General features: G+C 39.4%; 2 protein-coding genes across 2 annotated transcripts in view; one reads left to right on the plus strand and one right to left on the minus strand.

Annotated features, from left to right (window-relative positions):
* The window catches only part of LOC138039055 (SWI/SNF-related matrix-associated actin-dependent regulator of chromatin subfamily D member 1-like), a 26,409-nt gene extending 8,615 nt beyond the window's left edge, over positions 1 to 17,794 (plus strand). The window contains exons 5-18 of the mRNA XM_068885219.1: positions 198 to 260; positions 1,812 to 1,871; positions 1,971 to 2,087; positions 4,986 to 5,027; positions 5,122 to 5,181; positions 5,486 to 5,584; positions 6,840 to 6,902; positions 8,098 to 8,195; positions 9,315 to 9,369; positions 10,162 to 10,242; positions 12,044 to 12,121; positions 13,371 to 13,415; positions 15,883 to 15,984; positions 17,440 to 17,794. Of these exons, the coding sequence (XP_068741320.1) occupies positions 198 to 260; positions 1,812 to 1,871; positions 1,971 to 2,087; positions 4,986 to 5,027; positions 5,122 to 5,181; positions 5,486 to 5,584; positions 6,840 to 6,902; positions 8,098 to 8,195; positions 9,315 to 9,369; positions 10,162 to 10,242; positions 12,044 to 12,121; positions 13,371 to 13,415; positions 15,883 to 15,984; positions 17,440 to 17,493 (1,017 nt within the window). The 3' untranslated portion in view covers positions 17,494 to 17,794. The remainder of the gene's footprint in view (positions 1 to 197; positions 261 to 1,811; positions 1,872 to 1,970; positions 2,088 to 4,985; positions 5,028 to 5,121; positions 5,182 to 5,485; positions 5,585 to 6,839; positions 6,903 to 8,097; positions 8,196 to 9,314; positions 9,370 to 10,161; positions 10,243 to 12,043; positions 12,122 to 13,370; positions 13,416 to 15,882; positions 15,985 to 17,439) is intronic.
* A 3,201-nt stretch (positions 17,795 to 20,995) lies between these two features.
* LOC138039078 (cuticle collagen 1-like) lies at positions 20,996 to 23,648 on the minus strand. The gene is made up of 3 exons (XM_068885252.1): positions 23,599 to 23,648; positions 23,088 to 23,151; positions 20,996 to 21,582 (listed from the first exon to the last, which is right to left on the minus strand). Exons 2-3 carry the CDS (start codon positions 23,149 to 23,151, stop codon positions 21,215 to 21,217), a joined length of 432 nt encoding a protein of 143 aa, XP_068741353.1. The 5' UTR covers positions 23,599 to 23,648; the 3' UTR covers positions 20,996 to 21,214.
* Positions 23,649 to 23,675: the final 27 nt, after the last annotated feature.

The following is a 23,675-nucleotide window of genomic DNA, read 5'->3' on the forward strand; positions in this document are numbered from 1 at the left end:
AAGTCCATGTTGAAAAATGAGTTCCATGCACGTGCACATCAGTTAGTCATATGAATTAATGGTTTGTTGAGTACATTCACGTGGCATTATCACAATAAAATTATTTTGGATCCATACTTTTTTTATTCTCTTATTGCTCTGATTGTTTATACATTTGTTTTTGTTTCCTTGAGATTAACTTTTCATTTTACATGCAGCAAAAGAAAAAGTTGAGAATTTATCTGACTACCAACTTTTACATGCCAAGACCAGAAACCGAAGTAAGTAATTTGCATTTCTTTCATGTGTGCTAGTATTATTATACACTGTATGGCACATCTTTCTCTCTTAAATTTTTTTGATTGGCTCTGATCATTGCATAATTCTAGCCAATCAGTTATGATTGATTTTGACCAAACAATGTTATCCATGTAGGATTATGATGTTATACTATTATAAACATTGGATATCAACCTTGCAATAATAGCAAAAATATTGGAGGTCGAATGAAGGATGAATGATGCTTGGTAACGTAATGGCACAATGCCATTTACAGAGGGTAGCAATTCTCTTAGAATGTTTTGATTGTCTTGCATAATAAATCAATATTGATGAGTTTAGCTCTTTCATATGTGTCTCAGAGGTTTCATATGCCTAGAACTTCCTTTGGCCTCGACAGTTTAAATATTTCTTTGTGTCATTCTTGATTCTTTTGGGGCTATTACTTTTCCAAATAGAAATATGCAGAACATTTTGAATTTCCTGTTCTTTAGAGACTGATTGCATTTTCTGAATCAGCAGAAAAGAATTCTGTTGGCTGTGCCCCCAGTAGCGCACTAAATTGAATTAACAGGAAACTGTTTGTAAAGAATACACATATGCATTCTTTTGAGATTAGTTGGTTGCAAAAATGGTATGCAGCCCATTGATTGGCGACAAAGTGATATCCGGTGCATTCCAGGCATTGGTTCTGAAGGCTGCACTTCAGTGGCTTGGTTTCCAGATTGAGCTCACCAAAGATGAGGCTGGTTGCCTCAAATTAAAACCGTTCAGTTTTTGGGACACAAACACGTATTCAGTCGGAAAGCCTTATTCCAGTTAATTTTGAAAAAAATATTGTGTGATAATACACACAATGTGTGATACAACTAAATCACAACTAGAAGGAGTTTTTCCAAAGTGTAACAAAAGTCTCTAGAGTATACATAATACAGCTGTAACTCTTAAAACATACAATGTACACAATAACATCAAGAATTTTTAGAGTTATTACGTATACTCTAGAGACTTTTGCTGCGCTTTGAGAAAATTCCTTCCTGATGTGATTTAGTTGTATCACACATCGTGTACAGGTACATATATCAGGTAGGATGCCATTAGACATGAGTTTTGCATTTTTATCTTTGCTGAAGAAGGCGACAGTAGTAGCCGAAATGTCCGGAACAATGTTTTTTTAGCCAGTGTCAACTTTTAAATTCCTTTTTACGTTGTTTTTAATCTGGACATTAAATATTTTTATCAATACATGTATATCTATTATAATAGACAGAACATTACATGGCCGCTTGGGGATACAAATTTTATCTTCTTGTGCTGCTACATGTAGTACCTCTCATTCGTCCAGTGCGTTCACTCATGCAAGTTACTATCAGCACTCGAGGTGAAAATTTGTATCCCCACACAGCCATGTAATATCCTTTATATACAGAGTGGTCTCAAACAATTTGCTGTCTGTGCTAGCTTTATACCTGTACCTTATTATCATTACGATTATTGAAAAATAATAATTGTTATTATTAGTGAAAAATTAAAGTTGAATAACCTATTCTTAGGATGAAGAAAACATTGTCCCTTCATGGGAATTGCGAGTGGAGGGTCGACTTATAGACGAGGTAACTTCCCGTTGTTTTTTTGCTGCTCTTTTGGGGATTTGTTGACAACTTATAAGAAATATCAAATTTGCCATAATTTTATGTTAATTACATGTGTAGACTCCGGCACCCAAGACAGACACACCAAGACAAAAGCGCAAGTTCTCAACATACTTCAAAAGCCTTGTAATTGAGCTGGACCGTGAGTTATATGGACCAGATAACCACCTTGTTGAGGTAAATGTTTGGTTCTATTATTTTGGTTTTTATTCTATTTTGGTTCTATTTAATCGTGAAGTGATTATCAGATTCAAATTTGAGTCACTTCAATGTGGGAAAAGCACATTGTGCTGTGTCAGTGTGAGATGGTTAGACAAACAAAGTCACATGTTGGTATGTAATAGTAAAAGCACTTGGAACCAGTTTTTCCTCTAGTGCCTCATACTTCACTCTTCTCACATCCAAATTTTGAGATGATCTTGCTAAGGATGTATCACCTTCTTAAGAACATAGTATTTAACAAAAAAGTTGTGCAAAGTGCGAGAATTGATTTCTTTAACTAATTAGAACATGGTAGACAAACATTAGAAAAGGATGCTTCAGATTTGGCATTTAAGTAGAGAAGAGCTACGACATACAGTAACAAGTTTCTCAAAGAGTAAATCAGCCTATAACAACAACAACAAAAAAATACATGACCTTTCTTTGGCTCACTGCATGCCAGTGGGTAAATACTTTGGGGCATTACTGTAGTTAGTGGGAATATTTCTGTTTTGCCTGAAAAGAACTTTTATTGGTGCAAACTACAGGGCTGATCGCACCAAATTTACTTGAGGGACTGGTTTTGAAACCATGTAAAATACAAAAGCAAGAACAGTGCCGTTGAAATTCATGTTGAAATGACTGCAACCATGCACACTTTTTTTGTTTTTGGTTCGCAACTTCGCTGTAAATAAATTACATTGGTTAATAAATTACATTGGTTACATTGATTGGTTGTCATCTCGCAAAATTTACAAATTATGTAGTTTGCTTTGTGCAGGGTTGAGGTCAAGACAGCAAACAAAAACATAAAACAATAATTGTTACAAAGAAACTTATCAATTTTCATAACCATCTTCATATAAAAATTATTGACTATGATCACACTTCTCTCTTTATTCTGTTGCTGTTATGCCTTCTCCCCTTGGCAAGATCATTACAACTTTTTTTTAACAAAGTAATAATTTTTTACAATGTGTAGTTTAAATTGCAAGCTACAATGATAATTATTGTATTCCCCAACCTTGCACAGACATATGCACTCAACTAAACTGAAGTTTCCCAGTAGTACAAGTATGCTATGATTTTAATAATTAACTTTTTAGGCAAGCTTGCTTTAAATAATGTGTAGATTTTTACTCTGGCCGGTAAGGGCACCAAGTCAGAAAACCAGTCCTCTTCAGGGGTTTTTTTTTTCATTGTAGTCACAAATGTTTGGTACTATTTCTGGCAAACGATAGTTCTTTAAGGTGATTCCCTCGTAATAGAAGTTCTCCTAAGATTTTCTTTACACTTTTCTTGATCGTTCCCTACGTTATGGTGACTCGAAATGTGAAATTAAAAAAATAGGTCACCAAGCTTGTTTTGGAGATATAACTTGCTCAAGTTATTCATTTAATCATTGCGACTTCCATCTGTCAAGGACAAATTTGTTCTATCGGTTCACGCTACATCTCACAGGAACAGGAAGCACTGCTTTGACGTGATTCTTGAAATAACAAATCAGGTGTATTGTATTGTTCAAAAGGAATAATTTAATGTTTGTTTTATGGCACCGGCACACGTCATCAAAAGGCACTGACTACAAATGTTCCTCGGGTGCGTGATCTCAAGGAGACAATTTTGTGTCCTTGAGTGATGGCTACGACTACTTTTTTCCCTGTAACTTTTGTTTCTAATGTAAATTTTTAAAAATGTTTTTTCAACAGAAAGAGGAGGAGTAAGATAATAAATTTATGCCAAAAAAAGGGAGGTCACCAACCTCATTTTGGAGAAAACAGAAAGCAAACCGATAGCGCTGTTTCAGTTTCACTCTCAGACTGGAATGACACTTAAGCATCAGCAAGGCTATCACTCGACTTTTTTTTTTTTTCAAGAGTCTAAAAAGTTTGCCGTTCTACCGAAGGTTATGCGTTTAAATCTAAGCATGTGGTATGTAACACTTTCCAAAAGCGTGGAGGAACGGGTAAATGCTAAATGAAAGTTAAATTTAATACAGAAATCAGGAATACCAAGTACCCAGTACGATTTATAAAAGAATGCTGTTGTTTCGTTTTCTCAGAATTGAAACGTAGTTATTTTGAATTCAGGGTAAACTATTTACACAGACTGTGAGTTAGAGTGGCCAATCAAAATAGTTTATAATTGGAAATCTAGTGGATCACCTTTGCAACATTGTCACATCTTCGTTTGTATTCCTTCTGAGCTAACTTTTTACACCTTCTCACAACATGACCGACATTCTCAACCTTCTCACCACACAATCTACACAAGGGGGACTCTGCAGTCTTATTAATATGATGTTAAATGCTGTTGGTCCTAATAGTTTGCTCCTGAGCAGCACACAATAGGGCCCCAGTCTGCACTTTCAGATCCTCCTTTCTCAACCATTCCCATGTTCCCACAACATCTGTTGTGTCTGGCATGGCTCTCAAATACTGGCCGTACATATTCTTCCCCTTCCAATCCCTTAACTTTTCCTCATGCCAAGCCTTCTTGAACTGCTCACTTTGTACTCTATGTTTGTACTCAATGACATAAAAAATATATATATATATTATTATTATTATGATTATTATTAGTATTAGTAGTAGTGGTAGTAGTAGGAGGAGAACCAATAATGTTAAAGACATTGATGTGGACGTTGAACTTGCCAGATCTAATATTAAATGACTTTTCTATTTTTATTTTGTTTTATTTATTTATTTATTTATTTATTTATTTATTTGGAAGTTTTAAAACAGTTTTAAATAGAGAAAAAAATATTATTATTATTATTATTATTATTATTATTATTGTTATTGTTATTGTCGTATAACTTTGCATGTGCGCCATGGCCATAATGAATAACATTTTTATTTTATTTCTCTGCAGTGGCATAGAACAAGTTCCACTCAGGAGACAGATGGCTTCCAGGTGCTTTTTTTTTTTTTTTTTTTTTCTCTGCAGTTTCTTCCAAGTTTTGACTTTTAATTAATTTTTGTTGTTTTCTTCCCGTTTTCCATTTCAGGTGAAACGACCAGGAGAAGAAAATGTCAAATGTACAATAATGTTTCTCTTAGATTACCAGGTATGTTTGAGTTGACAACCAATAAATTTATTTTAATTTAACATTTAGTCCCTTTGGGAATAACTTGTAACAGTGTAAAATCACAAATTCTACATCTTACATGGCTGTAGCCTATTCATTCCTGAAATGGCCTCCAAGTAAAATCATCTGGTGTTAGACAGAGTAAATCTCAAGATCCTGGTAATGACAAGAAGTTGAATATCTTCAATATTTTTTATCAATGTTATTGTCGTTAGCCTTGTGCCACATCACAATGTTATTCTCAAGATAATTTCCTTACAAACAAATGTAACTTTTGTTCTAGCCTCCTCAGTATAAACTTGATCCAAGACTAGCTCGTCTCATGGGAATCCATACACAAACCAGGCCTGTTATTGTCAATGCCATCTGGCAATACATCAAGGTAAGAAAAAACAACTGGGTTCTCTTCAACAAGAGCGAGGTCTTCTATTCAGTGCCAAAGATACAGTACATGAATCTTTAAAACTATCACACAGAGTAGAAATTGCTTTTATGGTTAACCTGTTAACTCCTGATCTCCCCCCCCCCCCCCCACTGACGACTAAAATCATCTGGCATTCGAAAGAGTAAAATCTATTCATGAAGTCTGGCTCCCAGGGGTCAAGCAGTTAAAACGAAAGCAGGAAGGGCATCAAGAACTGATTATGCAAAAGGGGTTATGGACGAAAACTACAACAATTCATGCACAGCTTTGCAAAAGGGTTTCTTTGCCGTTGGTTTAATACATTTGCTTTCCTTTGCTATGGGTACATACAAATATAGGTAAACAGACTCAGCTTCCTGTAGCTGCTGATCTATGGCGAAAAATTCCTGAAAATGTCAAAAACATATCCTTGGCAAAATTTAAAACAAAATTGAAGCAGTTTTTGGTGTTAAACCAGCACTAGTTATAATTTAAAGATTGTAATAATCTTTGTTACTATTTTTTATTGTGTTACTTTTCCTTTATTCCCCTAACCTGCAGAAAATACATGGCTAGGGGCCAACTCAAAAACCTACTGGTTTATTTAGTTCCTGGGATCAAACATTTAATTAATTAAAATTGTATTATTATTTTATCTATTTATGTTTCTTTCCTACTTTAAATTGTACATTAACTATGAACTGAGCAAATAAAATTCTATTCTATTCCATATCAGCAATTTGAAATGATCGAAATCTCCATTTAGAGTAGAACATCCACAAGTGATGATAAATCTCAATGCTTTCTTTAAACTCGAACACAAAGCTTTGTTTGTGGATGAAAGGATACAAGTACGTGTCTTGAAGAATCATAAGTTATTACAAGGATGCAAATATCATAGCCATTGCTCAACTCCCAGTTAATACTATTTCTACCAAGAAGTTCAGTCATAATCACCAAAAGGGAATTTGCGACTTGAACAATAAGCAAATCTTTTGGGAGTTTTTCTTATTTTGCTTGTTTCACCAACCCATACAATGGAGATCCTCTGTGTAAAATCAACCAATGTCCAATTGAGGGAAAAGTATTACACCCCAAGAATAAGTGATGATTGTTTTTGTAGAAAAAAATCCACAGCACATTGTGTTATAGGTGGCTGAGATTAAGCAGTTTTACTGAAATTAATTTGTCTATTGAGAATGTTACCAAAAAGGATTTCTCTCTCATTTTTCAGAGTCACAATTTGCAAGATTCACATGAGCGAGAGTATATTAACTGTGACAGATATTTTCAACAGGTGAGAAGTCTGCAACATTTTACTGTTATGTTAGCAATAAAGACTGCATTTTTTTTTTCAAGTCTAGGAAATATCCCAATTTCAATGGGCAAAACTTCACTCATAACCTCAAGGCTCAGGGAAACAAATTCTTAAAAACTCTTTTCTTATTTCCTAGAGCCATAAAATCTTTTTGACTGTTTTAAGTTGAATTTAAATAAATTGAAATAATTATTGGTCCAAGGCATTTTATTATATCTCTCCGGTAGAACGTATGCTGTGATTGGCTAAATTAGTAGGTGGTATTCTACAGTATGACACACTCTGTGGCCCAATAGTTCAAATAAAACATTCTCTAGCAAGTCTTTCATGTCGTTTCTGTTACATAAACTTGTAAAATTCTTTGACTCTTTCAAGCAACTATTTCAAAATACCAAGAAGACTTTTTGGTTTTTTTGATTTGGACACAGCAATCTTTGTGGCAGTTGAACCTTTCGCTTGACTTAAACTGGTTTCCTTTCTCACACAGCTGATTACCACAGAGATATAATAAATGTCTTACTAGCCCTGTTCGCCGAGAACAATCGTGCACTTTCCGCCTAACACGCCTGCTCAGAAGAGTAAACATACAATATGTATTAGGCCCAATCAAGCAGCTGGCAGCCAGTAATTTTATGGGTGGCTCTTCACCTTTATCACGCGGCGGCCATTTTGGAGTCCGCGGGGAATAAAAGCTTTATCTTTGCATTGTCTTTGCCCATCCAGCCTCACACTAAATGAGAGGTTCGACGGGCAAAATCTTTTGTTTGGACATTGAGTGATATGGGTCTGTTGCAATGAAAATAGTGTCAGTTTACTGATAATTGCTGGTTTGATAATACCGAACTTTGGATTTTGTCTTGGTGCAACAACAAGTACATGTACTATTAAACCGACTTTGAGGCCCTTGCTGTAAGTTAGGGACTGAGTTTTTTCTATTGATTTATTATTAATTTTTATGGCCCAAGCGCATAGTGCACAGGCCATCAATCAAAGTAAAAAAAAGGAGCAGCTATAACTTTCAGTACGGAATAAGAAAACAAGGGTACAACTAAAAACCAGTTCGAGTTGTCATTACTGGTACTCCAATTGTAGGTTTGCTAATGTGGACCTTTTAGTTTGTCTAAAACTGCAAAATTTGGCATTACAGTAGGAAGTATAAATATTTCAATTTCAGATATTTGAATGCAATCGAATGAAGTTCAGTGAGATTCCTCAGCGGCTCAGTGCCTTGTTACTGCCACCGGATCCCATTGTCATAAACCATCTTATAAGGTAAAGGAAACAATAATTTGCATTGGCTTATGCAACAAAAGGAGTTCGTTGTAAGTGTCCATGGCCTATTTTTAGTTCTGTGTCAATTCAGTTTACTGTGACCCAGTATCATTTTCAACCCAACACCTTTTTTTGTGATTTTATCTTTTTGCCCTTAAACCAGCACTCATTGATGACTGAAATTATCCGCCTTTAAACATACAATGTAGTAAAATTTATGATTGTCACTTCTAGGGGGCAAGCGTTTCAGGGGTTTTATTCAACCCTTTCCACCCCTGAACTGGGGCCTGTTCCTTGAAAGCCCTGAAAACGTTTCGGGCCCGAAAAGTGATTGGTAAAACTAAGATTTGCTTGTGATAAAATATGGATCTTTGAACATGTTTTCAAGACCTTATAAAACAAAACGACTGCAAACTTTCTTGACTTGAAACGTTTGCCTATTGAAGATACAAAGCGTTTTATGTCAAGGGAAAATGCCCGAAAGGTTTCGGGACGCTTGACAAACCCCCTCCCCCCACTCCCCACCCCAGGCCCCAGGTGACCAGTATAATCATTGTCTGACGTTAGACAGAGTAGAGTTTGTGTCACTCTAAGGAAGGAAAAGGTTAAAGTGCCTTTCAGCTCAACAAACTTTTCCCCCTTTATTTATTTTCCGAAATTGTCCCAAGATTTTGTGTTATTTTTAGGCACTTTTTATTGTACTTTGATCTATAACCAAGCAATGAAGGGGAGTGGATCTGGTACTGGGTTGGCGTCACAAAGTAATTTGCATCACTGTTTTCAAAGAACTATCACATAAGCAGTCTGTGACGTCAACCCGGTTATAGATCAAAGTACAACCACTTTTCCCAGCCTTCAAAGCCAATAAATGAGTGAATTTTCAATTAAAAAATTCTAAAAACAACACAATGTATTTGGGACAATTTCAGAGAATAAATAAAATGGAAAAGTTTGTTTAGGTGATAGGCCCTCTAATGACATGGTGTGATTTATTGGACAAGATGAACCATGTTTTGTCCTGTAGCTGGAATCATGCGAGGAGTCTAAACCAATCAAGAATGGAGAAATATTTGCTATGAATAATTAGGCCTTCTAATTTGATTAGATGTGTCTTTTCAGTAAGGAGACACCAGAGAACAAGAGAACGACTTGCTACGACATTGAAGTTGAAGTGGTAAGTTTCATTCTTATAGTGTTGTCCTTTCAATCATGCCAGTAAAAAAATTGTTGTCCATATCGAGGGTGTGAATGCAATAACCTACCTTTTTGAAGCAGAAAACAGTGGAGCAGAGACAAGTTGTCGTTAAAGTCTGGAGTGGCAAGACAAAATGGCAAATTGCATAATTATGTATGCTGTAATGTATGCAGAATTTTTTTTTTGGTGCCCAACTTTAGTCGTATAAATTTTGTGGAACCTGTAACCTCAAGAACTTGGTTTGGAATGCTCAAAACAGTAGTTTCCAAATCAGCTTCAAAGCAATGATCAATTTTTCCTCCATCAACTCGTTGGATAATTTTTGTCCTACAACAACAATACTTTATTTACTCTTTTCACTTAATACACATTTGCAAATACTGTAAAATAAAAAGTAACAACATATGGAGCAAGAGAGGATAAATGAACCTTGCAGTTTTCGAGTTATGCCCCCAGAGATGCAATCTGTGATCCCGAAAATTCTGGCATGGTGTGTAAATAAGCCTTCTGTCCGAGCGCTCCTACCAGTGTGCAAAGCTGCTCTCCACCCCGACACACGGCATCCCAATCCTCTCGCAGCTTTGGCATTCATATTGTTCACTTCACTGAAATGCATGGTCGGCCGCTAGACTCGTTCAACTAGCACAACTGTAGAAAACATGAGTAGATCTCACCAGAGTTGACCCAGTTTGTGGAACAATAGAATTATTGATTGACATCTTTGTCTATCTTCACTCTCTCTCGCTCTTTTGTACCTCTTACTGTTTCTAGGATGACACTCTGAAAGCCCAGATGCAATCCTTCCTGCTTTCCACTGCGAGTCAAAACGAAATTTCTGGCTATGACAACAAGGTACATGTATAGTGCTAAGTGATTTGTATCAAACTTCAGCTGGCATAGTTAACGCATTGGTAACTTAAGCGGCCTTCTCCCAGCTTCGATTTTCAAAGCTGGACGTCACAATTATGTGACTCGAATTTGTTGGCTCTCGTCTCCTCACCACGAGGTTTTTTTCCAGAATCTCCAGTTTTGCCGTCTCCCTCCTCAGAACCAAAAATTCGTTGAAATTCATGTAATTTGAGCGAAGTATTAGAGCACGGAACCACTCTTTAGATAGCCTGTTCCGGGCTTCCAGATAGTCGGAAAAACGAAAAAACAACTGCGTGGGAAAAGCGAGTGGAGGCTTGAGTCGAGACGAGGCCGACCTCGCCTCGCCTCGACCCAAGCCTCCACTCATTTTTCGCACGCATTTTTTCAACATGTTCTCTACCTTGAATTGACGATTATCGTTAATTGTTAATTTGCTTTCAATTTACTATTATCGTTATTTCAGAACACTGTGTCCCAGGACTTGCGGTAGCAAATAAAAAAAAAAGTAAAAGCAGCCCCTGGACAGGATTTGAACCCGGAGCACCCACTTTGAAGGAACTGTTTTTATCCACTTAACCACTAAAGATCAACTGACTAAAAATGTGCCGATTATTTACCAAAACTAATTAGTATATGTATAAAATCATGGCTGAATAAGGGTTAAGTCTAAAGCTTGATTTTAAAATGGTTAGCTTTGTCTTGAGGTTTGGTAACCGACATGTTTCACGGTGTAAGCTTGCTGCTTAGCGGCTGTTAGTACACGGTTACAGCGGCACTTTTGGAACAAAAAATTATGGACATTAATAAAAATGACATCCTCGCAGTTAGTGATTTGGTAGTCTAGTGGTTAAGTGAAGGGGTTATTAATTACACGTTCCCAGGTTCGAGTCCTGCGAGTTCAGACATTAGGGTTCCTCTTTTAAAAGACATATGTTCATTTCCCATAATCCATATCAAGCTTTCAGTGTTCTGAAATTACGATAATAGTAAATTGAAAGCAAATTAACAATTAACGATAATCGTCAATTCAAGGTAGAGAACATGCTGTTCGTTTTCCCGACTATCTGGGAGCCTGGAACAGGCTACTTTGAAACACCTTTGAAAAGTTCACCTGTCTTGTCTTCTGAGATATGGACGTAAACCGTAGGCCCGCTTTCACACAACCGTGTAAACTTCCTTCCCCTCCCCCCCCCCCCCCCCCTCTTTTTTGTCTCGCCCCACTTTTCGCGCGGCCAGAACATCGAAAGTGTAGCATGTTCCCTCACAGAAACGCTTGCTACACAGGCCAGTCAGTTGGTGGAACTAACTCTTAACGGCGTAGATAACCCCGACTTGAGGGCTGCATTAACAAAGCGAGGAGACAATTGAATTCTGGGACCTGTGCGGACACATCAACCAAAGGTCCGAGCGGGATTGAAACCCAGTGTCACAGCGGATTTGGACTTCGGGGTCCAAATTCGCTTGGGCATCAGCTCAATGGTATAAAAATCCAAGGCCTTTACAACTGGGCTACGCCACCTTTTTCGCCGTGTCCCAGGGCTTAATTACTTGACACTTAGACATAGTTTATTGCACAATAAGTACTATTCAAGCGAGACATGTGCACTTCACTTTAGTCACTGTTTCGATCGAATTATCGGCTCAGTTTGCGAAACAATTCAAGCAGCTGTGAAGAAGCCTGAAAAAGCTCGCCTTGGGTATGTGATTTTCATATGCTCACCGTCATACTCAACAGTAACTCTTAACTTTCTTCTTTTCTATTTTCCATCATTTTCTTTTTCAGATTTACGAAACGGTGGAAACTATCAACCAGCTAAAAATCAACCGAGAGTTTTTCTTGGGATTTGCACGGGATCCTCCTGTAAGAATAGCGTAGTTTATTATACGCCTAACCTAAACCCTAACCCTAACCTAAACCCTAATTGCTTTCCCCCGCCCCTCTTTCCCCGGGAAGGGGTGTCCGTCACCTCACATAAATGCTAACCTACCCATTTAGGATTACAATTCTAAGCCATTATTAGAACCAACGTGTAGAATTGTAATCAAGTGAAGTTATGACCCTCGCAGCAATGAACGCAATTTTTGCAATTGCGTGGAGAAGCCTGATAAATTGAGGACCCGTGACCCGTGACCTCGTGATACCGGTGCGACGCTCTAACCAACTGAGCTATGAAGCCACTGACGTTGGGAGCAGGTCATTTGTGGGTTCTAATGTTCCCGTGAGGAATGAACCCACAAATGGCCAGCTCCCAACGCCAGTGGCTTCGTAGCTCAGTTGGTTTGAGCGTCGCACCGGTATCGCGAGGTCACGGGTTCAAACCCCGTTGAAGATCTGAATTTTTCAGGTTTCTCTACGTAATTGTAAAAATTGCGTTCATAAGTGCGAGGGGTCATAGCTTCACTTGATTTCATATCCGCAGTTCGATAGATGATCCATTTCATATATAATTTCATCGTTGATCCATTTGATTTATCATCTCATGTAGAAATAGAGCGAGTTTCAATTGAGTGTCGTAAAACCAAAACCAAAGTAATAACTTTGGCCAATCAAAAAGGACGGAGACAATCCAGTAAACCAATCAAGACTCGAAGTAATTACACGTAGCCGACACAAAGCGCGGGAAAATGTGCATGCGCAAGCCACGATTGGTTTTGGTTTCACTTCTGATTGGTTCAAAAAGTGGCGCGAGAACTTTGAACCAATCACTGAGTGAAGTAAATGCAAAACCAAAGCAATTCGCTAATTACTTTCGACACTGAATTGAAAACCGCTCTATATACGAAAATTAAGGCTTTAGATCTAGTTAACTGAAGATCGAGGGCGAGAAGTCCAGAGAAAATCGTCCATGGGACAAATTGTTTGGATACTGTTGGTTGTGGCGCTCAGCTCTTTTTCTTTGCTTGGGGTTGACTTGAGGATATGTTAAAAAAAATCGACACGATTTGGATTTGACTTTCGATATGCCCGCTTCCTCAACCATGGTCGCGCAAATGTTCTCTCAAACACGTCTTACCCAGTTTGTCGTCGCTAAACCCAACTGAATGCTTGCAAGGTTTACACCAAACAAAACTTGTTAAATTACACACGGCTTGTACTTTTCTGTCATCAGGAATTTATCAACCAGTGGATACAATCACAGAGCCAAGACCTCAAGGTACGTAAGGCTTTAGTGAGGTTGTCAAAGCCAGCGTCCTTACGTTACAACAGACAGGCAACCAAATAAACCAATCAAATGGTTACTGCTAGCGCCAAACGCGGAAAATGCACGAGATCAGGTCACACTAATTGGTGAAAGGGGCACCGTTATGCTAAATTTGCTGTTTTTAGGTCCACACGGGGTAAAAATCTAAATTAGAACTTCAGCTGCCACGTTCAACATTCCTGACAACCCCTGAAAAGATATGAAATGTATTTATGACACAAAGAGCTATTCGTGTTTTAATTTTTGGCGACTTTCTGAAGACATCGTCTCCAAACTTGAAAGAATCTCCATCCTTCGCCGTAAACAACAAAGAATAGCTTCAGTGCACTTCAGTGGTTCACAGCATTATTTTTTCGGTCTTCATTGATGCAAAGACGTCTTTTAGTGTTTTGAGGTTTGACTGACATAGTGTGACACTGCGCGAAATGTTGTAGGCCGATCACTGACCACATGGCATAAATGCAAAGCTAAATAAGTTGTAAAAAATGTTTTTCGAGACATTCACCTGCTCGTCACTCCAAACTTTTATCAAACTCGCTCGTTTGATAGAGGTTTTTGAGCAGCCTTAAGGACGGTGCCTACTAATTAAAGATATTTTTGCCCCGGTATGTGATTATGCCGGAAATGTAGATCTTAACAAGTGTTATTGAAATCCAAAAAGAAAATTGGGGGTAACCACGCATTTTTAAAAAGATAATTCGTGAATAATATTTGTAAAAAGCTTTAAAATACAAAGCAATGTATGGCGTTTTTTCTCGAATTGAAGCTTAATTATCTCTCAGAAATGCATGGTTACCCCCAATTTTCTTTTTGGATACCAAGAGTACTTAACGTACTTAACAAGATCTACCTTCTCCGGATAGTTTTAAACCGCGCAAAAATATCCCTGTATTACTAAGCGTCACCGATAGGAAATCCTATTATCTCGAAATGCGCGGAACGTATGCGCAATAACAATAGTAGGCACCGACCTTAATCTCTCCCTTGCTCTTCTCCTCAAATAGGCCACGTTTGATACATCAATTCTTGGATATCACTTGACGTCACGGCAGCCATGTTGGTTTACAGAACAATGGCGAAAAGGGGAAATTTGACTTTATTATTATTATTATGCAAAACCTGAACGACATTTTACTATTGTTTTGTACACTAACATGGCCGTCTCATCACGTGAGTGCAATGCAAGAATATTCTCACATGGCTACGAGGCTTGATAGTTAAATCTGAATATCATTTTGTTTAGAAATCTCCCTTGAGGTTTGTGAGACAAAGAAAACAGGACCGGGGCCTGAATATTGATATAACGAACTCGGCCTTTGGAGTGTTTTCACGTGACGTCACCGCGGCCATGTTGGTGTTCCTAAACAATGGAACGGCGGCCATTTTACCGGGTGTACCCAACTAATCCTCCGGGAATTGAGCTCTATTATCATGCAAACGTTTTATTTTGTTCCGGTGGAAAAAGCAAGGTTACTGATAACGTGAGTGAAAACACTCTACATTGAACATCACTCGCGTCTGGGAATACAGACAATCAAGGTCACGAAGTGTCCACCAAACCCTTCTCTTAAAGGAAAGATGAACTGTTGCATTTACCCTGACCAAAAAATAATGCTAACCTTAGCATTTACCTTATTGTAAATTGTTAAATTGTTAGACTTAACGGGACACGTCCGTGTTGGATATAAAAATTGGGCTTGCATCTAATCTCGTTCATTTCGGGACATAAGTGCTGCTATAACGAAACATCGAAGCGACCCTCGTACTTATCTGGACAAATTTAAGCAATTATCTCTTATGGACACCATGCTCTGCCAACTGAGCTATGAAGCCGCACGGTTGGGAGCAGGTCAATTTATTGCGCTCATGTGTTCCAGTGAAAGGAGTGATGAATGGAATAAATTTACTTTCTCTTTTTTTTTCATTAATCATGGCTTTCACGAGAACACATGAGCCCAATAAATTGACCTGTTCCCAGCTGTGTGGCTTCATACCTCAGTTGGTAGAGCAATGCACCTTCATCGCAGAGGTCATGGATTCGGATCCCGTTGATGTTGCGTGAATTTTTCAGCTTTGGTTTTGCAGTACTTCACTCTGTGATTGGTTCAAAGTTCTCGTGCCACTTTTTCAACCAATCAGAAGTGAGACCAAAACCAATCATGTCTCGTGAGTGCACATTTTCCCGCGCTTTGTGTCGGCTACGAGTAATTACTTCGAGTTTTGATTGGTCTACTGGATTGTCTCCGTCCTTTTTGATTGGCCAAAGTAATTACTTTGGTTTTGGTTTTATGACACTCGATTGAAACTCTCTCTAAGTTCGAGGATCGATATCGCTTCAACCTTTCGTCTATAACCCCCACTTCAAATACACATTTCTTTTTTAAGTGCTATTGTCAGTTGAATCTTCTTTTACATTTAGGTGATGACGGATGTGGTTGGAAATCCCGAGGAAGAAAGACGAGCCGATTTCTTCCATCTTCCTTGGTCGCAAGAGGCTGTCTGCCGCTACTTCTATGGCAAAGTACGTAACTTGTACGATGGTCTCAAAAGATCATATTTGCACCCATATTTGCAATTTCTGGGGAGTAAGGGTGGCGAAGTGGTGGTCAGCAACCGCGCCTTCGATGACGTAGTGTTCATCAACCGCGCCTCCCACCACTGCAATCGTATACCACTGACCAGTTGGCTCAGTTGGTTGAGCATCGGACTTCTGTGCGGGAGGTCGCGGGATCAAAGCTCCCGGCCGGACCCAAGACTCAGGGTCTTTAAATAACTGAGGAGAAAGTGCAGCCATCGCAATGACATCTGCAAAAGATTAGGCTTCCTAGTCTTTTCGGATAAGGACGAGAAACCGTAGGCCCCGTCTCACATCACTTGTGTGGGACGTTAAAGAACCCACACACTGTTCGAGAAGAGTAGAAGACGTTGTCTCTGGTGTGTTGGTCTCTCATTCATTCTGTTCTGGGGGCTCCCGTGAAATCTACTCGTTATTCAGTTAAGATTGTAAACTGCACAGTTGTCACTTGCGCCATAAAGCCGTCTGGTAAAGTCCCACAAAGTTGTTGTACGTTGGCCCTGAAAAGCCCCTAGGGGAGTGGTTAGTTACGTATTCATGTGGGTTCAGTTCAGACGATCTTAACCTGACCCGCAGACGATCTTAACCTGACCCGAGGGTTCTTCTCCGGGTGCTCCGGTTTTCCTCCCTCATGAATAATCGACTCCCAGCAGATTTCATCTGGCTTAGGAGCTGTGGTCCTTAGGACCTCTCTGAAAATCACTTACATGATTTAAAGCTTCCTAATAACAGATTAAAGACTATTACTATTATTTATTATACCACACAGCTCTTTACAACCCGCTCTAATTTCACTGGAGCACTGTAGGATGCATTAGTCTGCATTGTTTCTGTTGTGCAATTTCTGATGCCTTTTCTTTCCTGAACCAATCACGAGAGCCGTTTTAAAGCCCCATGTTCATTCAAAGGACATTGCGCGCTCTTGTTGTTGTTTTGAAATAGTTCCAGCGTTTTGATTGGATGATTTTCGGGGACTCCTATATGGAACAGACGGAGACCATCTAGGCGTGGCTCAAGCTTTTTGTGACCCCTACAGGATACCAATCTGGGCGTGGCTTAAGCAAATTTTGACCCCTAAAAACAAGTTAAAAAGAAAATTTGACTTCTGTTTCTCTTCGCGTAATTCTGTGTTTCTTCGCGGAACCCTAAACGAGACCTTGGCGGCTTAAAATATTGGCGCTTTGCCCGGAACACCCTAAGCGAGACCAAAATCCAAAATTTACACCCCTAAGCGAGACGACGAGCATCCCCGTCTGTTTCATATGGGAGTTCCCCCCCCCCCCCCCGGGAGCCTTGGTAACTGGCCTGCACACTGCCCCCGTTTCCGGAACTGCAACAACATCAACTAACGTTTGATTTGTATGAAGTTTAATTAACTCGAGGTTTTTGTGTATGTTCTAGGTTCAACAGAAGCGAGCAGAGCTTGAACAAGCCCTGGGAATCAGAGGAACATAAGTTGCAGATAAGAATTAGTCTTGATTGGGAAACGATGTCCCCGTGGCGGTCACCTGATACGAGTGATCCCGTGACTCGTGTCATAAAAGAACCGCGCACCGGGAAGCCAAAAGAAGGGCACAAAATTGGAGAAACTTGCGTTGTACCTTTTGTAGTGACATCTTTCCGTTCGTGTCGGCCAGCAACTTTGCTCAGTCGTTCATTTTGTGGCTCTCTGAACGGAACACAACGGCTGCTCTACACGGCTCTTCTCTTTTGATTTGTATCTTTGTCTACAACCAGTAAAAAATTTGGATTTAAATTTTATGGAGTTTTATTTAATTCGTGCACAGACTTTAGTTCACCACAGTAAATGGTCTTCATGTGTCATGTGTCATGTGTCACGCTTCATGTGTCAGGCTTGAGTTCTTTTACTCGCCGCTATATCCCTAAGTGTTTCTGCGGTGTTCCTTTCTCAATGAGATAGACTCATCGAGCCATAAATAGTAACCTTGATATATTTACCCGGGAAGCTCCTCTCATCCGAAAGTGGTTTTCAGGGAGATCCTGCATCCGATGGAATTGGAATTTAGGAATGTTGGTTTTTTAGGAGAGAAACCTCTCGGAGCAGAGTAAAGAACCAACAACAAACTTAAGCCACGTATGCCACGAGACCGGAATCAAACCCGGGCCACATTGGTGGGAGACGCTTGTCACATCTCGTGCGTATAGTCCCATTTTCGCACAGTGGAAGGGAATGTAAAGCCCTTGAGAAGATTGCAGTTAATAGTGACATGGTTTTAGCAGGGCGTACTATGCTGAAAATAGAGCGCCTACCTTGTTACCCGAAGGTATGATGGTAACCCCGTTTCCTTTAAAACCGCGCCTTGATAAGTCGCCTGGCGAAAGGCACCTTTGCCTGCAAGCTGTTTAACCAAGGGCGCGTTCTTTTGGTACTATTCCGGAATAAGAAGACACGGAAAAGACGGTATGCGTGTTCTTTTGGGACCTGTTCCGCTTTCGGGATGAACGGAATACTATTCCATTCATTCTGCTCCCGAAAGCAGAATGAATGGAATGACCGGAATACGGGTCATTCGGAATAGGCAGAACATGCGTTCTTTTGGGAAAGTTTTGGCGGGAAATGATACGCGGCCGGCCGGTCGCCCGCAGGCAGCTTGAAAATTGTAAACATTTGAATGGAATAGCGATCCAAATTGTATACCATAGATACAGGTATGCTTGACCTCTGTTCTGTTTCTTTACCGATGCTAGAACAAGAAGAGCTATCATTTTGTGTAATTTTAAAAAACGCGCCCTTCCCTGGGCCAAAAGAAATGACGTTGGCATTTGTGTTCTCGACAAACCCTTGTATCCGAGGATATTTACGCCGCCCTCCTGCACTACGCAAAGCACACACAAGTACAAAAAATTCTTCGTCATCTTCCCCCTTAAGGTTTTTAGCAAATGAAGCAAACCGGAAAATCGACGAAACCGGCAAAAAAATGGTACTTACGGTCATATTTCAACATTTCATGTTCCAAACTTTCGGGAAACCTTGGAGTGGGGCATCCACAGATAATAGTTCCCAGGTCACCTTCGCTAATAGTATTCCGTTTTTAGAATATGCGTTCTTCTGTAAGTTGATATTCCGTGAATTCTGTTGTCCCTAATCCGGAATGAGAATAGCCAGGATTCTCCCAAAAGAATGCACCCTAAGCCTTTTGGAAAAATTTCAGTTTGAATAGACCGATTCCTTATAGACCGAAGGCATGTTTTGGATACTCATAAGTGTTTTCTCGTGATGGCGTCCTTTAACTATCGAGACCAAATTATTTGGTCGCATAGCTTTCGTATGTAAATTTTTCTATCCTCCTGCGAATAGAGTGCGCGTGCGCTTAGTCTCGTGAAGCTCCAATTCCCACCATCCATTGCAGACGCGTTCATTTCGTTTTTCACCGATTGTAAGCGCTCTCCCATTTGATCAGCGACCTTGTCTTTAATAGCCGGTACACAGAAATAGTTTCTAGACTGCTAGCAATTCCTTTTTTCAATCGTGTGTTGTCACGCCATCTAGAGAAACTGCCGCCAGAGGCAACAGTAACGATCGCTCCCCCTTCCCTCAGCCACCCTCGACCTTTTGTCTCGATTGCGTGACAAAATATGAATGATTCGACCGTCGTGCGGCTCGACTGATGCTAATATTCTAAATAGTTTTTCTAATAACAGAGCTCCACTTTTAGACACCAACTTAAGATGGCTTACTACAGCTTTCCGAAGGAAAAAAAAACTCAAGATTTGGAAATCTGTGAAATTAAAGCACAATGATGCCTATTCTGAAGTGTCAGTCACTGTAATTGATGTCAAATTTAATTTTACCTGACAAATAAATGCAAATCAGGGGAAAACGCTAAATATAGTGACCGAGCTCCTTGGAAACTAGACATTTCAAAGATTGTTTCCTAAAAACTAGCCGTACGACCCAACCTGAAAATTGGGATTTCCTTAGTGAGAAAAAATAATCACGTATAGTAATAGTAAAATCTGTCAGACGGTTTTTTGCAAATGCCAAAAACGTCTATTTTCGTCTACTTTGATGGTAACTGAAAAACTGTCGGATAGATCTTTTTAAAAAAATGTTGACGGTTTCGTTTTCATATTGGTTACTAATCCCCAAAATTTTAACCCTGGTCTTACGGCCCTTGTAGGTTTTGAGAATGTTTAGTTTCCAGTTCCCACTCCAGAGTTTAGCATTTTCCCCTGATTTGCATCTATTCGTTTGGATTAGTTACATTTTACATCAATTACAGTGACTAACACTTTAGAAGAGACATCATTTTGCGTTACTTTTCCGATTTCAAAATCTTGATCTTTTTCTTCGAAAAATTGTAGTAAACCATCTTAAGCGGCGTCTCTCCGCGTGTTGGAAACTCCGATGTGACCACAGTTACGTCATTAGCTTATGCTTTCTTTTTCGCTTTTGAACACGTGATCTGCCCCCTAGTCTAAAAAATATGTTGCAGTGCAACAGACTTCAGTTTCCGAAGGATTGGCTTTTGACAGCAACTTTGCCGCCGATAGTTTAACGCCAAAAGGGTTGTGTCTAAGTCTTATGCCTGGCTTGAGGATTCGTTTAGCAAAAAGCTTATCGAAATAAGACGGCAATGGATTTTACGTTAAAGCGTTGGAAAGAATGTTACCAAGCCAAAAAGTGATTACACACACAGGAGGTGAGTCCGCTTTGCAAAAACACTCATGAGCGCTGACGAAAACGACACAAGGGTGACGTAAATGACGTCACATGACGTCGTTTCCAGTCCAGATTGGAACATGCATCCAAGATGGCGGACGAAATTCGATTCATCTTTCGCTCTTCGAGCCTCTTTTGAGTCTATTGCAACGACGAGGCGCATACAGCGAAATCGATATCGATCTGTAGCAAGTGAAAACTGTTTTCTTTTAAAAGTAACTTTCTTTTTGAGACCAAATAGCTAGCCCCCCTCTCTTTAAAAATTGGACATTGTTTTAATCAAACAAAGCAAATATTTTTTTTATTTGAATATTCCTCACGTGTACACACGCCTACGAATGAACCTTCGGCAATTCGCTGTCCTTCGTCTCCTATCTCATTTGTACAAAGTAATACAACAAAAAAATCCACTGAAAAAGTACTTTACGAACGCTAAAGATGGAATAATTTCTTAATATCGCGCTAATGCTATCCACATGCTCACGTGGTCGTTTACTTTCTGCCAGAGCAGCACTGGGTCGGACAGGACGAGACGCATGTGTGGGCGCAGACAGGTGGACACGGTGGGGGTGGTGGTGGAGGAGGAGCGGGTTCTCCGGGTGGTCCTGGGGGTCCTTGTGGTCCGGGAGGTCCTGGAGGTCCGGCCTCTCCCATTGGTCCGATGGGTCCAACTGGTCCGGGTGGTCCCATTCTTCCAGAGGGTCCTGGGGGTCCGGGCTTAGCGGGCTCTGGTGGTGGTGGGGGTGGGGGTGGAGGCGGTGGTGGAGCGGGTGGTGGAGGAAGACAGCACGACACAGCACACGCGGGCGCACAACTTCCGGGACATCCAGGGGGACAGGGGTTGGCGTTTCTTTTGTACGCTGCGGAAAATAAAAGCAGGTTTCAGTTTTTACAACTAGGCAATGATCGAGAAAGAGAGCCAAAAAGGAAAACTACAGTTTACTGTGCCATGGCTAATCTTTGATTTCATTAAATTTATAACTGTTGATGTCATTAAAATTATAAGTCGGGTCGATGTTGTGTGTCATAATTCACTTTGCATTCCACCAACGAAGCTGTCTCCACTCATAAAATCTTGTCTTAGAACATTTTAAGAGACTACTGTTTTCACAAACGCACATCCTCCTTCTGTTACGTCTGCGGACCATTTGAAAAACGAAGGCGGCGCTGCCGTGCTACCAAAACGCGGGCGAAGGTATCAAAACGTTCGAAGCGTTTAACGTTTTATTCTCTTATTCAAAATCAATATATCAATATCCCCCAAGGCTACGGTGATAATTATAATTTTATAAATAGTTGTGATTTTATTACTTCCATAATAGAAGCTGAAATCAACACTCTCCATTACTATCATGTCAATAATTTTGTCAATGCTTTATACAAATTCGAGCAGTTTGTGAATTTAACTGGTGTTTCTTGCAAACCGGAAGTAACTTCGCTTTCTGCAACTTCACTTTAGAACTTTGGTCGTCCACGTTTCCTCTTGAGAGGCGAATCGTGTTTTCTACTGTGAAATTAATCTTTTTTTCAATGGAACCAGAAATTCTTTGTGTCAAAGCATCTGTTCTTAAGAAATTCGTATTGTTAGCTCCTGATCAAAGAAAACTACTTTTCACGCTCTACCGTACCTATTGGCAAGTAAGGATAAATTATAGATAACAAATACGTGTTTTCAACTTTCTCTCAGCAATCTTGCAGGTTTCTATGCAGGAACCCGTTGTTTTGTGAAAACTCGACCAGTAATAATTTTCCGAATCCGCAACTTAAAGCTGTGTTTGATTGGCGGAGAAAGTTGCCTTGGAAAAACGCTCAGAATTGTTCAGTCCTATTAACTTTGAACGATTGATAGTTTTAACCTTTGCTGGCAATTTCTCGTCTATCATTTTTTTACTTTTCCAACAAAATATTGACAAAAAGATGGTATTGCTTTGGATGAGTGAGGATTTTGGTTGATGATTTCATCGTTTTTACGAATTTTTGACCGTGCGCTCGAGTGATCAGCGTAAAATAAACAATGTAGGTTTGATCGTTTGGACGCAGTCTTATTTAGAGAAATCAGTCGGTAGAATCAATTATTCATTACAGACAGAGATTCAACGCTTTAGTAGCTTCTTAAGTTAAGTTAAACTTAAACTTTTCAATTTTTTTCCTTTTATTTAAAAAAACTTTTGTGGTACTCAATGACGACTTTAAGTTTAAAGCCATAACTTAAAAAATATAGGAAGGCCCAGGGCTGTTGAAGAATCAACGCCCAGTCCATTGGAGTTGTTTTAAAGATCTTCGACAAGATCTTTGGTTTCTTTAACTGTGTTGGTATTTACTGCGATTAAATTTTTATTAAAATTAGAAAAAGAGAATGACTTACTTGATCTCGCATAGGTTGAAGCAACCATGAGTGCTAGGCACCCTAAAATTAGCTTAGAAGCCATCTGTGGAAAAAAAAAAGTTTGATTGACGAGTGAGTATCCGCCATCTCCATCCCTCTATCACTGACCGTGCTACGGGTGGAATTACTTGTAAAGATATTTGAAATAGGATTTATTTGAAAAGGTCTTCAATGCACTTTTTCCTGTATAGGCAAGAAAAATTGCGCTTTTTCGTGATTATCTATATGGTAAGTAAAATATTCTCTTAATTTATTTGTGAAATCTGAAAATCGAAGTTCATATAGCTAAAAGTCAGCCCTCTATGTTAACTCTTGAATCGGTAGTTGAAGAAGTAAACATTTGTTAGCGTGCGTTTATACTAAAGATATGTATTCTTAAAGGGGAAGCTTTCTGTAGCAAAACGTTAAGTCACTTTTTGATGTAATAAAGATTAGAACTTAAAAGAGGATAAATTCTTGGAGTTATTAAAAAAAAGTCGATTTCTCATACCTCTGGTCCCAGCTAAGAGATCGTTGAAATGTGCTTGAAAAGAGTTGTTTTCCAATTTATATGTTAAAGTCATTAAT

The sequence above is a fragment of the Montipora capricornis genome, chromosome 1 (assembly GCF_036669925.1).
Source record: "Montipora capricornis isolate CH-2021 chromosome 1, ASM3666992v2, whole genome shotgun sequence".
Classification (NCBI taxonomy): domain Eukaryota; kingdom Metazoa; phylum Cnidaria; class Anthozoa; order Scleractinia; family Acroporidae; genus Montipora; species Montipora capricornis.